At 42.9% G+C, this 17,833-nt stretch overlaps 1 protein-coding gene across 1 annotated transcript in view; it reads right to left on the reverse strand.

Annotated features, from left to right (window-relative positions):
• LAMA3 (laminin subunit alpha 3) overlaps positions 1–17,833 on the reverse strand; it is a 266,072-nt gene that overhangs the window by 232,061 nt on the left and 16,178 nt on the right. Inside the window, exon 2 of the mRNA XM_032859753.1 lies at positions 6,920–7,072. Coding sequence (XP_032715644.1) covers positions 6,920–7,072 — 153 coding nt within the window. The remainder of the gene's footprint in view (positions 1–6,919; positions 7,073–17,833) is intronic.

Raw genomic sequence — 17,833 nt, forward strand, 5'->3', positions numbered from 1 at the left:
GCTCTTCCAGTCTGCATTCCCACCAACAGTGCACGAGGGTTCCTGCAGCCCCATCCACCAAGAAAAGCCTCTCAAGGACAGCACCCTGCACATCAGTGCGACCTCAGCCCCAGCAGACCGGCTGAGGGCAGGCATCTGGTCAAACGGTATTTCCTGTATGAACCATACTGTGTGTACCACTATGGCCAGCAGAAAGACTGGCTTAAACATCAGTATTAATGCTCTTACCAGTATCCGTGTTAATGTTGCTGTGGATCTCCTATTATGAATCAGTTACCAGTCTTTTCTTTACCTGACATTCAGCAGTTCTTCCCCCTGTTTCTTCTCTCCTCATTGCTTTGAAACTCTTCAGATTAGATTTCTGTACTCCAAGCTTCATTTCCGTTCCCATTCTCTCTTAACCTCCCTGCAGTCAGGCTTTCAATCCTGTCTCATCAAAGCCACCAGGGACCCCCACATTAGCAAATCCAATGGCGAATTATCAGTCATTACCTGTCCTGTGTTAATTGACACAGCATTTGACACAGTCACTCTCTCTCTCTTTTTTTTTTCCTTGAAACACTCTCTTTCCATAAACTCTTTGTTGATGTGTATCTCTCCTGAGGTGTATCTCACACACCATTCAATTCACTCATCTAAATGTACAGTCCAAAGGCATTTGGTATGTTCACAAAATTGTCCAATCAATCACACTCAGTTTTCATCTGTCTCCCCCAAAACAAGGCATACCTCCCAGGAGTCATTCCTCAATTCCCTCCGAAACCCCCAGCCCTAGGCAACCACTAAGCTATGATTATTCTGTAACTATAGAGTTGCCTGTCTGTACATTTCCTACATGTGGAATCATATGATGCATGCTCTTTTGTGACTGGCTTCTTTCAAGCATCACGTTTTTAAGGTTTACCCATGTCATCGCATTAATCAGACACTCCTTTTTATTGTTGGATAATATTCCATTGTGTAGATATGGATGTTTGGCATATTTATTCATCAACTGATGGACAATTTGCATTGTCCCACTTTTTGGCTATTACGAAGAATGATATAATGAACATCAATGAACAAGATTTTCTGTGTATGTATGTTTCTATTTTTCTTGAAAATATAACTAGGAGTGGAATTGCTGGGTAAGATGGTAAACCTTTTTTTTTTTTATCATTTTATTTATTTATTTAAGAGAGTGAGAGAGCATGTGTGCATGCATATAAGAGCTGGGGGAGGGGCAGAGAGGGAGAAGCAGGTTCCCTGTTAAGCAGGGAGCCTGAGGAGCAGCTCAGTCCCAGGACCCTGGAATTGTGACCTGAGCCCAAGGCAGATGCTTAATTGACTGAGCCATCCAGAAAGTACCAAACTGTTTTCCAAAGCAGCTATGCCACTTTACTTTGGTACTAACAATGTATTAGCATTCCAATCTCTCCAGAGCCTCACCAATACTTTATTACCTCTTTCTTTGATTACAGCCACCCAACTGAGTGTGAAGTGGTCTCTCATTGTGTTTTTTTTATCTTTTTTAAAAAATTTATTTTCAGCATAACAGTATTGTTTTTGTACCACACCCAGTGCTCCATGCAATCCGTGCCCTAATACCCACCACCTGGTTCCCCCAACCTCTCACCTCCCCCACCTCTTCAAACCCTTCAGATTGTTTTTCAGAGTCCATAATCTCTCATTGTTCACCTCCCCTTCCAATTTCCCCCAACTCCCTTCTCCTAACTCCCCATGTCCTCCATGTTATTTGTTATGCTCCACAAATAAGTGAAACCATATGATAATTGACTCTCTCTGCTTGACTTATTTCACTCAGCATAATCTCTTCCAGATACAAAAAGATGGAAGACCATTCCATGCTCTTGGTTCGGAAGAATAAACATTGTTAAAATGTCTATACTGCCTAGAGCAATCTATACTTTTAATGCCATTCCAATAAAAATTCCACCGGTATTCTTCAAAGAGCTGGAGCAAATAATCCAAAAATTTGTATGGAACCAGAAGAGACCCCGAATCGCTAAGGAAATGTTGAAAAACAAAAATAAAACTGGAGGCATCACGCTACCTGATTTCAAGCTTTACTACAAAGCTGTGATCACTAAGACAGCATGGTACTGGCATAAAAACAGACACATAGACCTGTGGAACAGAGTAGAGATCCCAGATATGGACCCCCAACTCTATGGTCAGTTAATCTTCGACAAAACAGGAAAAAATATACAGTGGAAAAAAGACAGTCTCTTCAATAAATGGTGCTGGGAAAACTGGGCAGCTATATGTAGAAGAATGAAACTTGACCATTCTCTTACACCGTACACAAAGATAAACTCAAAATGGATAAAAGATCTCATTGTGGTTTTAACTTACATTTCCCTGATGGCTAATGATACTGAGCATCTTTTCATATGCTTATTGGCCATTCGTGTATCTTTAGAAAACTGTCGGGGTGCCTGGGTGGCTCAGTGGGTTAAAAAACTGCCTATTCAGATCCTTTGCCCGTTTTTTTTTTTAAATTGGGCTCTTTGTCTTCGTATTATAGAGCTGGAAGACTGCCTCCATTTTGATATACTTTCTTCACCTAGCTTTAGGACACCACTCTTGTAGTTATCTTCTTCCCATCTATCATTCCACACCAGTCTTCTTTACTGGTTCCTTTTCTTTTCCAGGACTTCTTAATATTGGAGAGCCTATGGCTCAGCACTAGATCCTCTTCTCTTCTCACTCTCATGCAGTCTCGTGGGTTAACACAATCTACATGCCATTGATTTCCAAATGTCTATTTCAGCAGGAGCTTCGCCTGCATTAGGTAGCTTTGGCCGATGCACTGGGGAAGCACTCTCTGCCCTGAAGGTCCAGTGTGTTTCAACCCCTACTTCAGGAGAAGTTCATTCTGGCTCCAGAGGCAGCAGCACAAATGAGAACCAAGCAGGAGCCCAGGGACCAGATGAACACAGCAGACTACATAATATGCACCAGCAGAAAACCAAATATTCATTGGAATCACAGGCTGCAAAAGCAAGCCAAAACCCACGTATTAAACCTAAACAGAGTGACATCTGCTAAGCTGGGAGATTTAAATAGGATTTAGAGTCACCTAATATAATATCTAAAATGTCCAGAACACAACTGGAAATCACTCATCATACCAAAAATCAGAGGAAAATAAATGTGAATGAGAAAGAACAATCAACAGACCCCAACAAAAGGTGATGAAACAGATGATAGAATTATCTGACAAAACCCTTAAAGTATCAAAATGCTTCAGTGAGTAAGTACAAATATTCTTGAAGTAAATTAAAATATAAAAAATCTCAGCCAAGGAATAGAAGATATTAAAAAAAAAACCTAAGTGGCAATTATAGGAATTATAATAACTGAAAAAATACATTAACTAAAAGTAAAAACTCACTAAATGGGCTAGACAGGAGAACATGAAAGAGAAAGGAATCAGGGAATTTCTTTCCTTTTTTCTTTTTTAAAATCAGGGAATTTCAAAATAGAACAATACAATTACCTAATCTGAAAAAGAGAGAAAAGCAACTGAAAAAAATAAATGAACAGAGCCTCAGGGACCTGTGAAACAATAATAAAAGATCTAACAATATCATCAATATCCCAAAGAAAGAGAACTTGAACTCATGGAAACAGAGGGTGGAATGGTATTTACCAGGGGCTAGGGAGTGGGAGAAATCAGGAGATGCTGCTCAAAGGATACGAGCTTTCAGCTATAAGATAAATAAGTTCTGGGTTTCTAATATACAACACGGTATCTATAGTTAATAGTACTCTATTATATGCCTGAAATTTACTAAGAGACAAGATCTCAAGTGGTCTCACCACACACTCACAAAAAAAGTACATGAGGTGATGAATGTGTGAATTAACGTCCTCATGGTGATCATTTCACAAAGTATATGCTTATCGAATCATCACATTATACACTTTAAAACACAGAAAATTTTACTTGTCAATGATACTTCAATAAAGCTAGAAAAGGAAGGAAGGATGTTTGTTTGAAAATATCCCAAAGATGATGAAAGGTATAAATATACAGATCCAAGAAGCTGAGAGATCCTGAATATAATTCCTAAAGAAATCTTTAACAAGCCTCTCTTCCAGCCCAGCCAGCTTCCCAGACTCCTATCTCCCAGTGTCTAGTCCATACTTCCAAAGCGATGTCCAAACAGTATTTCAGTGCTTGCATGTCCACATTAACTGCCCCTGTCCCTCAGAGTCTCCAACATCTCTGCAAACAACAGTTCAAGTTGCTCAGAGCAAAAGTCTTGGGAATCATCCCAGAACCCTGTCTTCTCACACTTCACCTTCAATCCACTAGGAAATCATGGCACTTCTAGTCTCAGAATAGATCTGGGACACACCCCTTCCACTGCCTACTTGCATCTTTCTCGTGGATTACAGTGACAGTCACCTAACTGGCTTCTACCCTTGCCCCTTGATAATTATCAACAAATTAGACAGAGAAATCTTTTTTAAATTTAAATCAGATTAGATCATTCTTCTGCTTGAAACTCTGTAATGACTCATCTCTCATTAGAGCCCATGTCCTTATCATGGCCTAGGAGCCCTACTTGATCTGGCCCAGTCTGTTCTCTCTCTGGCTTTTTCTCTCACCACTGCCCTCTCCCTGACTCTGGTCTAACCACCCTGGCCTCCATGCAGCTCCTTATACCTTCCAGACAAGCTCCCACCTTAGAAAGGCTTTGCAGGGTGTTCCCTTTGTCTGGGTGACTGAAATCTGCATGATGAATGCCTTCACCTGTTTCTCGTCTTTGTCCATTAAGCTCTCTCCTGACGGTCCTGCCTAAAACTGCAAACGCTTCTTGTCCTGGCCTCATGATCCTCTTACCCTGATCTACTTTTTTATGTTTTCCATAGCTGTTATCAGCTTCTAACTTATTATATTTAGTGATATATATTTTTGTTGGCTGTCTCCCCTGAGGAAAGGACTCTCCATGTCTTCGTTCTTTTATGTAATGCAAATACCAAGAACAGTGCCTGATGTATAGAATAGGCAATAAATAAGTACTTGTTGAAGGAACAGGGTGAAACAGATAGAGGCACTCCCTAGTCTGAAAGAGGAAAGAAGGTGCATTCATTTTTCTATTGCTGCTTAACAAATGAAAATAAATTTAGTGGCTTAAGACAAAGCCATTTATGATCTTTCAGACCCATATTTCAGGAGTCTGGGCATGGTGGCTGCAATGAGGCTTTTGCCAGATTGCCTGGAAAGACCCATTTCCAAGTTTGTTGTAGGTTGTAGGACTGAGGTTCCTGCTTTTTTTCCCAGCTGTTGGCTGAGGCTGTTCTCTGCTTCTAGAAACCACTCTTAGGTCCTTGCCATGTGGCCATCTCCAAAGATAGTTTATAACATGGCAGTTTTCCCCTTCAAGTTCAGCAGGAAATTTGATCATGCTTCAGATCTCTTCCTTTAGGTAGGACCCAGTCCCTTTTAAGAGTTCCCCAAATTAGGGGCACCTGGGTGGCTCAGTGGGTTAAAGCCTCTGCCTTCAGCTCAGGTCATGATCTCAGGGTCCTGGGATCGAGCCCCACATCGGGCTCTCTGCTCAGCGGGGAGCCTGCTTCCCTCTCTCTCTCTCTCTCTCTGCCTGCCTCTCTGCCTACTTGTGATCTCTGTCTGTCAAATAAATAAGTAAAAATCTTAAAAAAAAAAAAAAAGAGTTCCCCAAATTAGGGAGGAATCCTCCAAGATAATCTCTCTTTTGATCAACTGACTTGGGACCTTAAACACAAACCCTTCATTTTTGTCACATAATGCCTCCTTACCAAGGGAGTGACTTCCATCATAGTCCTGACACACTGGAAATAGAGGGGATCACACTGGGCATGTACACCAAGAGGAAGACATCCTAGGGGCCCTCTTAACATACCACAGGAAGACAGGTCTGAAGTTGTGTTTTCTTGTGCACCAGCTGGCCAAACAAAGTGAAAAACTATGGTAGTCAGTGGTCATAGAATCAGGATTTCTGGGAAAAAGAATGCTATAAAAATACCTTAGTCATCCCCATGTTCATAACAGCATTACTCACAAGAGCCAAAACATGGAAGCAACTCAAGTGTCCCTTGACAGATGACTGGATAAATAAATGTGAGACATACATACAATGGAATATTATTCAGCCTTAAAAAGGAAGCAAATTCAGATACACACTGCTGACACAGACGAACCCAGAGACAGTAGGCTAGGTGAAGTAAGCCAGTCACAAAGGACGGATACTGTAGGATTCTACCTCTGTGAGGTGACTGGGGTTGACAAATCCACAGAGACAGTAGAATGGTGGTAGCCTGGGGCTGGGCACAGAGTGCCAGTTTTGTAAGATGAGAAAGAATACTGGTGACTGGTTGCACACAATGTGAACTTGAGGCTACTGAACCATACAGTTAAACTCGTCTAAGATGTGGAGGGCCTGCATGGCTCAGTTGGTTAAGCATCCAACTCTTGATTTCAGTTCAGGCCACGATTTCAGGGTCATGGGATCAAGCCCTAAGCGGGGCCCCTCGTTCAGCACGGAGTCTGTTTGAGATTCTGTCTCTCCCTCTGCTCCCCTTGCACTCTTTAAATAAATAAATAAAATCTTTTTAAAAAATAAAACATCTTAAGATGGTACATTTTATGTCATGTGTACTTTGCCATAATCAAAAATAATAATAATAATAGTAATATCTTTGCCAATATAACTATTTTTGACTATTTTAACTCTTCATAGGTATGGGTGTCTGTATCATGACAGGCTGAGCGTGGAGGAATGCAAATATGACTGTCATAGGCTTCACAGTGACTAGAGATTAAAGCTATGTTTGTTTTTTAATATCATTATTATTCTATCAGAAATAACCATAGAAACGACAATCTAAATGAGCTTCCCTCTTTCCAGTCAGAAGCATAACTCACCTGCCCCAGATCCAAGGTGACATTGACTTTGTTGTACTGTGTGCCTGAGGACAGAGGAGGGCTTTGCCACCATTGCTCGGATCCGTCAATTGCGTTGGTGACAGGATGTGCTCTCCTGGGGTCCTCAGAATTGCAGTAGTCACAGAATTGGCCCTGGAGGGGAAAAAAAAAAAAAAAAGCTCTTTTGTTATTTTCAAGTAATTTTTTCTATCAGTTTAGTAAAGAGGTAAGTAAAACAAAGACCACTCGGCCTAGCTTAGGGATGTCAGCTGTGAGATTGATGGCAACGTATTCTGAAGACAGTAATAAGTCTTTTTGTTTTTCACTTAATTTTAAACCATATCACCTGTTTACGCCTGTTTATAATGTTTCTAGGACAGATATCATATTTATCTTCCATGTTTTACAGCTATGTTTCTCTCGTCCTATATGACATTTTAAGAGGAACCTGTTGTACCTGAGATGCCAAGATGTTTTCCTTCAGCAAATTCATTTTACTCTTTACATTCTCCTCTGCAATTTCCACGTCAGGCACTACAATACAAAGAGAATCCCTATCCGCAGTCCCAGCGGAGGCGATAAGGAGACAAATAACCATAAGGGAAGTGGGGTACGGTAAGCATATAGTGGTCTGGGTCCAAGGTGATGCGTAGGCCAGGGGCTCAGGGAATGGGGTGGAAGAGGTGGGACTAAGTCGCCGGTGAGGATGCACCAGGCTTTGGTAAGTGTCAGTGAGCGGCAAACAGGGAAGGGGTTCCAGGCGGAGGAACCAGTGCGAGCAAAGGCACGGAGGCCAGTTGGTCCAGTTTAACAAGAGCGTAAGTAACGGAAGACAAGGCCTGAAAGGTAAGTGGGGAGATCACAGCTGGGGCTGAAGATACCAAAGTGAGAAGTCAAGAGTTAAGCCCACAGATAAATGAGAATCCATTTTCACCTGGAGTGATAGCTCCTTGGTATTACCATCTTTACTAAATTCTGACACCAGGGATATGACCTCATCTTCTTACTGACTTCTTCTTCTTGGTAGGCAAATTCTTGGTTCTATTTTGTTTTGCTTGCCATGCAGAATTTTACAGCCTAAAAAGCTGAACATAGGCCTTTTCCATATATTGATTACACTTGCCCTGGGTCAAAAGATCATGCTTAACCAGTAGTGTGCTTCACACACTGAACTGCTTTCCTCTCCAGTTAAATCACCTCAGAGCATCACCACCATATAGGAGGGGGGTAAAGAAGCAAACTTAGAGCCACAGCCTTCCCAGAATGTTCTGCAGCACAAGGGTAGCTCTACCCCTGCCCAGCGTCTTGAAAGTTAATTCTTAAGTGTTCAAAGTTTGATCCTGGTGTGTGACCACATGTTTTCATTGAGTGTGTAACTGAGGATTCTCTCATATGCAGAGATAAATTATGTACATCTTTTTTTTTTTTTTACTTTATTTTTTGACATTCTAGAAGGATACTTATGTAACTCAGAAGCAGCACTTTGGGCAGGCAAGGCAGCCCCGCTGAGTTCCTGAGATGAGAGATTGTGTATGTCCTGCTTCTCACTACACTTCAGCATGTACATTGCCTCACACCTCCTAGAAGCCCAGTAAAGGAATGATCCCATCAGCAATTCTTAAAACAAAGGGAGGGGGAAGTTTCTTTCTATAAAAATTTTGTTATCATAATAAAAAGTGCAATTAATTACAATATTAATTAAATAGTAATAGTTAAGCTAAGACATCTAAACATTCATTGATATTTTTCCTCTAAATAATCTTTATTTTTCCCACTCTTTCCCAGAGAGAATTTTACCAATTATTTAATTTAATTATTTGATAAGGGAATTACATTATTGCTCCTCCAAGTTTAGAAGCAACTTTCTTCCAAGGATGGGGATGCTTATGATCTACATTTATCTCCATCTCCATAGTGAAGATATGAGGAATAGAGATGATGCTTCTTCTCAGTTTTCAAATAACTACATTAACAAATAAAGTGAGCATTTATATAGCACCTATTATGCACCGGGAACTATGCATTTGACATTGGCACCCTAAGGCTATTACCTCTATTTTACAGTTGAGGAAACACGGGACTAAGTTAAGTAATATGCCCAAGACTCACACAACTGTAGGGGGCGTCTGGGTAGCTCAGTCGGTTAAGTGACTGCCTTCGGCTGGGGTCATGATCCCAGAGTCCTGGGATAGAATCCCACATCCGGCTCCCTGCTCAGTGGGGAGCCTGCTTCTCCCTCCCTCTGCCTGTTGCTCCCCCATCCTTGAGCTCTCTCTCTGTCAAATAAATAAATAAAAATAAAAATAAAAAAAGAAAAGAAAAGAAAGGAATCACACAACTATAAATATTGGAACCAGGACCCAAGCCTAGGGCCCCAGAAACAGTATGTCAACCAACCACCTGTAACTCTCTTCCCCATCTAGCAGCTACTAACTACTCCATGTTATTAGACATTGTGGATGGTAAGTAATATACATTATTTCCTATAAATGGTCTAAGAAGAAGAGGTCCTGTGGTGCCCTATAGTGCAAACCCCCTTCACCAGAACCAGGTGCCGCAGGGGTGTCTCCTATGAGGCTGCTTGTCCCCCTGTTGTGGCTGAGTCTTCAGTCCCGTCAGCTGCAATGACTGACTTCACCTGTTGGGGACATGCCGGGGCAGGGTTTGGTCCCTGTGCCAGTAAGGGCCTATCTGGGGATGCTCAGGATCCAAGCTGGGCAGTGTCAGCAGTCAGACAGGATATCTGCCCTCAGCCCAACTGCCAGGACTGCCATCACACCGAACCGCAGGGCATTCTTCCTGTGACGTCGCTGAGAGGTTTTTGTTGGTGGGCAGAGCAGGCAGTTAGACTAGCTGCCTGTCCCCACACTCCACCCCAGTCTGTCTGCTGGGGCCATAGTCACACTGATCTCCAACAGGTAGCTCTCCCTCTACTGCTGGTTACAAGGAGAGGCTGCTGGGACTTCAGAGGCAATGGTGTGTGTGGTTATCTTCCCCTCCCCCCAGGGCAGGAGTCACTTTGGAGAGGTGTTGGTCCCTGCTGGGGCTATTTGCAGGATGTGCCAGGGCAGAAGCAGCTTTGGAGGGACATGTGCCAAATGGGGTGGTGTGGATGGGACCGATCTGCAGGGGAACACAAGGGTGGGGCCCACGGTGTTGGCAAAATAAGTGGAGAGTGTTCCCACTGGTTCCCAAAGTGCCTGGCTATCTAGGCTGGGAGGGGAGGGGATGAATGGAAATGAACCCACCAGCACACCCGTCAGAATGCCTACACTCAAAAAGACTACAAATCCAAGTTAGATGAGAGTGTGCAGAGAAAGGAACCCTTGTGCACTGTTGGTGGGAATGCAAACTGATGCAGCCACCGTGGGAAACAGTATGGAGGTTCCTCAAAAAATTAAAAATAGAATTATCATATGATTCAGTAATTCCACTACTGCGTATCTACTCAAAGAAAACAAAAACACTAATTTGAAAAGATTTTTGTATCCCTAAGCTTATTTCAGCATTATTTACAGTAGCCAAGATGTGGAATCAACTCTGGTGTCAATCAACAGATGAATGGATAAAGAATAGTTGTATGTATACACAATGGAATGTTTCTCAGTCATAAAAAAGAATAAGATCTTGGGCTCCTGGGTGGCTCAGTGGGTTAAAGCCTCTGCCTTCGGCTCAGGTCATGATCCCAAGGTCCTGGGATGGAGCCCCACATCAGGCTCTCTGCTCCGCAGGGAGCCTGCTTCCTCCTCTGTCTCTGCCTGCCTCTCTACCTACTTGTGATCTCTGTCAAATAAATAAATAAAATCTTTAAAAAAAAAAAAAAAGAATAAGATCATGTCATTTGCAACAGCATGGATGGACCTACAGGATATTATACTAAGTAAAATATGTCAGACAGAGAAAGACAAATACCATATGATTTCACTCATATAAGGATTTTAAGAAAAAAACAAAAAGTTATAAAAAGAATTTCTAAAATCTAAATAAATGAAATGACTCTATTCTTGGATAGGATAATATATAAATTTTAGAATTATCATGCTCCAAGAGAAGCTCTATTGAGAGAAAAGCCAGGATATTGCTGAATAGGGAGACCAGGGAGGAAGAAATTGCCCTTCAAGGTATCAGGGCTTATTATGAAGCTATTTTAATTAAACAGAGCAAGATGAGATAAACAGCCTTACAGGACAGAAAAGAGCCCAAAACAAACCCACACATTTGGGAAACCTTAGTATATAAAAGAGGTGGTACATCAGATAAGCGGGAAGAGTAATCTATATCCGATGGAAAACAATAAAATCAAATTCCTACTCAAGCCACAGACAAAAATCCACGTCAGATGAATTAAGGACTTCATGTCAGAAATAAACTTTAAAACCAATTACTGCAAAATATCAGTGAATATCTTTTAGAATTTGTTACAAGGAAAGATTTCTTAAATAAGATTCAGCACTGACTACAAAAGAAGAGATAGATTAAAATTATGAAACTGGTTCACCTTAGGGGCACCTGGGTGGCTCAGTCGGTTAAGTGTCTGACTCTTGATTTCAGCTCAGGTCACAAGCTCAAGGTCGTGAGATTGAACCCCACGTTGGGCTCCAGGCTGGATGTGGAGCCTGCTCAAGATTCTCTCTCTCCCTCTGTCCCTCCCCCCACCCACTCACACACAGACGCTGCCTCAAAGAAATAAAATAAAATTTAAAAATAATAACTAAAAAAAAAAAAAGAAATTGGTTCACCTTAAAGAAGTAGAAAGTAAAGTTACAAATGGAAAGATATTTGTAGTATACAAGCAGCAGACAGTCTCACAATGGCTGCCAGCAATTTCTTCTCCGCGTGTGTCTGCTACTTCACACATCAAGAAGTGGAGGCTATTTTCCCTAGAGGTTATTCTCTCCTCTTGAATCCAGACTGACTTTATTATTTGTAGAAGTATCATTCTGAGGTTTTCAAGCAGAGGCCTTAAAAGGGCTGGCTGCTTCTTGCAACCAGCCTCCAGGGAAAAAGTCCAACTGCCCCCAAATGACCACATTATAAGAAAACGCACGCTCAGCAAATGGCGAGGATGCATGGAAGAGCACCGAGACACCAGACCACCCAGTCCAGTCCTACCTAGGGAGCTACTGAATACACCGGAGTTATTCCCGCTGACACTGCCTGGGGCAGAAGAACCACCTGGCTGAGCCCGGTGACCCCACAGAACGATGAGAAAAAAAAATTATGCCTTTAAGCCAGTAAGGTTTGGGGTAGTGTTATATAAGAATCAATATCTGAACAAAGAACATAAAATTAACAAGGAATTCTCATCAGAAAGACATACCAAACTTTTGCAAATCAATAAGTAAAGTATAACCAGATCAATAGAAAAAAGGGTAAAATTAGGAATAGGCCTTTCACAGAAGAGGAAACACACACATCCATAAACAGTCGAAGAACTGTTCACTCTCACCACCATTAGTGATCGGGGCAGACCACAGGGTAATACTGTTTTATATCCACTCAACAGGTCCAAGTTCAAAATTTGAGGATAATGAGCATTGGAAAGGGTATGGTAGGAATATGAATTGGTGTAGAGACTTTGAAAACTATTTTGGCATTATCTTATAACGTTGAAAATTCACATTTTCTATGACCCAGGAATTCTACCTTCAAGCTCATAACCCATAAGCTCTTGCACAAATTTGACAACATCATGTTCAAGAATATTCATAGACGCACTGTTCACAAGAGCAAAATCCTGGATATAACCTAACGACCCAGCCACATCGATGTGAATGAATCACAATGGTATATTCATGCGATGAATGAATACATGACCAAAAATGAATAAATGAATATATTTGACAACATGAAATAATATGGATGAATCTTAACAATATAACTAACGGGGGTGGGGGGGAGAAGTATGATATAAAGTTAAGAACAACCAAAATGAGAAAAGTTTTTAGAAAAATAGAGACAATAAAACTATATAAAAAGGAAAGCAAAGGAAAAATAAAGGATTCAGCATGACGGTTACCCCAGACTGTGGGAAACAGAGTGATGGGAGGCGGGAAAACCATATGGTTAGACATAAATTATTTTTGAGGCCCTATTCTGGTTTTGGTAGCCAGTACATGGATGCTTGTTACATTATTTAAAATCCATCCATCCACATACATGTTAAAGCAGACCATGCAAGGACCCATGATAAAAGCATGTCATAAACTGAGGATTGTGAATCACACATAATCCAACTCTGCCTCTGAGGTCCAATATTTTAAAAATAGTCATAAATAAATGAAAGCAGGACCAGAACTGAGAGAAGTCGGAGGAGGACAGAACAGAGGAGTCTTCTCACACTTGTGCTCCATTATTCACCCATCCATGCGAAACCCCTGCGCTGGTCACCTACTCTGTATTCTAGACAGAGATGAGAATACTAAAAGATAAGGACAAGGGACTTACCTTGGAAACAGGGACAAGGAACGCATGCTCTGAATTGTATCAAGACTATTATTAGCCTAGCCATATGGGAAATAGCAAATTTAACAGAAGGTGTGGAAGGAAAGTGGACAGAACTGTTCAAACAAATAAAAAGACGGAGTTGAGATGGAAGGTTGGAAGGCTTCGGAAGATGAACTAATGTTTCAGAGACCCAGGAAAGGACCTATGCTTTTTCAGAAGGATGGAAAAAAAGTCTCTCCTAGTTCCTAACATTGTTGATGATTCTCCTTGACTGAAAATCTCTTAGACAACGCTTCGCATCTCAATCCGTAGTACAACACTATATTGTTCTAAGAAACTAGAGGTTGATTACAGTAGTGCTCCCTAATAGAATTTTATTGCATGAACACTCATTCATTCACCTTAGAATTGCCTACAACATGGAGAACACTAATTTGGATTCAGGGATAGAAACAAGCAAACAAACACAAAAAATTGGCCCCTGGCCCTAAAGAAATGTAGCAAGTTTGAAGAGAAGTAGCTCAAACCCCACATAAGTACCAAAGGGTACCGGGGTCAAGCGAGCCCAGGTATATTTAAACCCAGGAGAGGCATGATTTATTTTTTAATCTTCACGCCCCTCTCAGGCTTACAGCAAGGTATTCAAAATTTAAAGGCAAGGAAGAGAAGACTCAGAGAGGTGGTGTGCCTCTCCTCAAATCGCACAGCCACAGGGCGCCTGGGTGGCTCAGTAGGTTAAAGCCTCTGCCTTCTGCTCAGGTCATGATCTCTGCTCAGCAGGAAGCCTGCTTCCTCCTCTCTCTCTGCCTGCCTCTCTGCCTACTTGTGATCTCTGTCAAATAAATAAATAAAATCTTTAAGAAAAAAATCACAAAGCCAGGACGTGCAGGAACCAGGACCCCTGTGTGAGTCCTACCCCCAAGCCAGAACGCCGTCATCCTGATTCAGATGTTCTGCGAGTTCCGTCAAAGAGCCCCGTCTTACAGTTGGATGGAAGGTGACATCACACTGAAACAGCACTTCCATAACTTTCCATACAGCTGCCCATGACCTGGGAAAGAGATCCCAGCCCAGGAAAGCGCCCCGACTGACGGGCACGTGGATGCACGTGGCTCAGAAAACCCAGCATCCCGCCACACTCGGCCACCAACAGCCCCATGAGGCGTCAGCACATTCATGGCACCCCCACCTTCCTCCCAGACATCACTCACCAAGGTTCCGGAGGCCATGTGCCTTAAAGGCACTGTCTTAAGGGCCCCAACCCAAGCCAACTAGAGCCCTGATGTGGAGAACATTCTAGAGTGCACCCATTCCAAACTTAAGATTACTCCTTCCCGGACCTTATTCAGAATGTCGTCCCTTCTAAGAGGCCAAAAGCGTATCATTGTGGTTACCAATGATTAAGACGGCTGGGGGGCATGTTTCCTGCAGATGGACATCTGCGGGGATGGACGAAGGGCGATTGCTCAGCCCAGGAGAAGAGCATATGGATACACACCAGCTGGGGGAGAAGGGGCAGGCAACAGATTTCACCCCACGGTAGGTGGGGCACACATCCTACTGTGCTGGGCTCCTGGAGGTAAGGATCGGAGAGATCTATAAAACAAGGGACTCAGGCTTGATTCCAGGTATTTTTTTTTTAAAGGCAAATAAGATGTCTGCAAAATTTACACCTACTACTCAAAAATTGTTTCCCTCCAAGCCAAATGCTGGAGGTTTTTTGCTTTTAACTCACATCAGCTTTGCTTTTAACTCATATCAAAGAGATGCATTTTGGAGTAGCATCTGAGCATTTGAATCCTAGCTCTACAAGTTATATGTTGGTCGAATTATTTAGCCTCCCTTTAGCTCTTTTTTCCCTTTGTTAAATGGGCTAATTCTCCAACTGGATGTAGTGATTGTGAAAATTCAATGAGACATCATCCACAAAGTAATCGCACTGCCATGGGGATTACGGATTACCACTGGACCCCGGGGTGGGTGTGGGTGTGGGGTTGTTTAAAATGCAGATTTCGGATGCTGCATCCCTATTATCAAGGCTGTGTCTCTGGTGGGGGGGCCAAGAATTGGAATTTTTAGCAAGCCCCACAGCTGATTCTTTCTCTTCCGCCCACTGCAGTCTGGGACCACAGAGGCAGCCGTGACAGGGACACACGGAGTACACCACTAGAGACCCATCTTGCAGCCATAGTCACCGAAGTAGCTGCACTGATGGTGGTGATGACAAAAGGAAACATCCACCTGCCAGACACGGTGCCTTGCACTTTGCACATGGTGACAGGACGTTCTTTACAAATCTATTAAGATGAGTCCAATCACTTAGCCCTTTTACAGATAAGGAGACAGAGGGCACCTGGGTGACTCGGTGGGTTAAGCCTCTACCTTCGGCTCAGGTCATGATCTCAGGGTCCTGGGATGGAGCCCCACATTGGGGCTGCTTCTCAGCCTACTTGTGGTCTCTCTCTCTGTGTCAAAGAGAAAAATAAATAAAATCTTAAAACAAAAACAAAAACAAAAACAGATAAGGAGACAGAATCTCAAAGAGGTTAAACAACTTACCGAAGTGGTGTAGTGGAGACAGGAAACCTGGGAGGGATGCTGGGGGGTGGGAGTTGGGGGCAGGAAGGAGGAGCCTGGGGGAGGGGCAGTTGTAAATCTGCCCGCACCCGAGATTTGGCCTTGGCCAGAGAAACGTGTCCCTACTGGCCCCTGCCTGCCTGGGAGTCAGGTACGACCAGTAAAGGAAGATGCGTTTAGGCTCCTCCATCCCCGGATAACTGAGAATTGTGTTTGTTCTATATTGGCACAGAGTTTCACTATAGTCCCTCTTTTATTTGCCCAGGAATTATTTTACACATTCTCAATGCTCCTCAAACCCCCTCCTCCCTCTTCCCTTCTCCAGATGAAGTCACTGAATTTGCTCATCTTCCTGATCCACAGAGCTCCCTGCATGTGTCCCACACGCCTGTCTTAACCTCCCATTGCTGTGGAGAAGGTAGCTGTGCTCCAAAGTCTCCCCCTGCCAGCCCCCATCCTCTCCACGCACTGAATCAGCCCCTCCTGCCTGCTCAAGGGCTTTGCATCTGCCATTAGACCCCCTAAACACACACACTCTCCTGCATCTCAGTGTAGCCCTCTCCTGGATCACTCCTACCAGGAGACAAACAAACAGCTCTCCACTTTCCCCTCCCTCACTGACCTCGACCCACACTGCTGCTCTGGCTGGTCCTCATTCACGCCAAGCAGGTTCCTGCCACAGGGTCTTTGCACTTCCTCTTCCCATTCCTGAGAATATGCTTTTCCCAGACTTAAGTCCCATTTCTGAGAGGTCTTCCCTGTCCACTCCATCAAAAGCAGTGCCGCACTCTGCCATCTCTTTCTACTGTCTTATCTGCTTTCTCTTTCTTCTGAGCGAGAAGCACTTATTTGCTGGCTTTGCTGTCTATCATCCTTATTATTATTATTATTATTGTAAGTGCCTTGAGCTCAAGGCCTTGTTTACTACCTAGAAGAGTATCTGGCACAAGACAGGCACTTTATATTTGTTCATTTAGTTAATAAATAAAGATGGCATAGGCTATTTTGTTACTCCAAGAAATATACTAGAAAGTGATAAATGAGATGAGGAGGAGGCAGTAATCCCAGACTTGGAGAAAAGGGGTGTGTGTGTGGTGTGTGTGTGTGTGTGTGTGTGTGTGTGTGTATGTGTGTGATTTTAACTTTTTATGTCAGAAGCTAAACTCCTGATGTTCAAGAACAACAGGAAATTGCAGACTTACACTCTTGTCACTAAACTCATTAGAAAGCACCAGGTAGGGGCGCCTGGTTGGCTCAGTCAGTTGGGTACCTGCCTTCAGCTCAGGTCATGATCTCAGGGTCCTAGAATAGAGCCCTGTGTCAGGGCTCCCTGCTCAGTGGGGAGTCTGCTTCTCCTTCTGCCTCTGCCTCTCACTCATGCTCTCTCTCTCAAATAATAAGTAAAATCTTAAAAAAAAAAAAAAAACACAGTGTAACTAAATCTAGACCACCTTTTCTCCTCTAATGGAAATCTACTTGCTCCATCCTTCAAGGCACCCAGAGCCCATTCCCAGCTCCTAACGTCTGATCACTCGTCTGCTCTGACCAGGAAGCCCCACTCCTACTCAACTCAGCTCTCCCATCTTTAGATAGTGCCTCTCCCAGAGGCACTGGGAGACTTCTCAGGTACTGACTTCCCTTGCTCATCTTCCCACTGTGTCCAAATCAGAGAGCAAAGAAAGAAAATGATGGTCATTCTCCTGGCCACAACAGGCTTCTTGCTGATTTCCTTCCATTCAAAAGAGGTTTCACCTGAACCATGTCTCCCTCTCCTAATCCACATTTGGCCTCTTGATCAAGGCCTTCCTATTTCTACTTCCGCAAAAATCTTTAATTAGAGTTACCATTCATTAAACACTGTGTCCCGGGTGCATAATGTTTACTCCATGT

The sequence above is a fragment of the Lontra canadensis genome, unplaced genomic scaffold, assembly GCF_010015895.1.
Source record: "Lontra canadensis isolate GAN:19392208 unplaced genomic scaffold, GSC_riverotter_1.0 scaffold17, whole genome shotgun sequence".
In the NCBI taxonomy this organism is placed as follows: Eukaryota; Metazoa; Chordata; class Mammalia; order Carnivora; family Mustelidae; genus Lontra; species Lontra canadensis.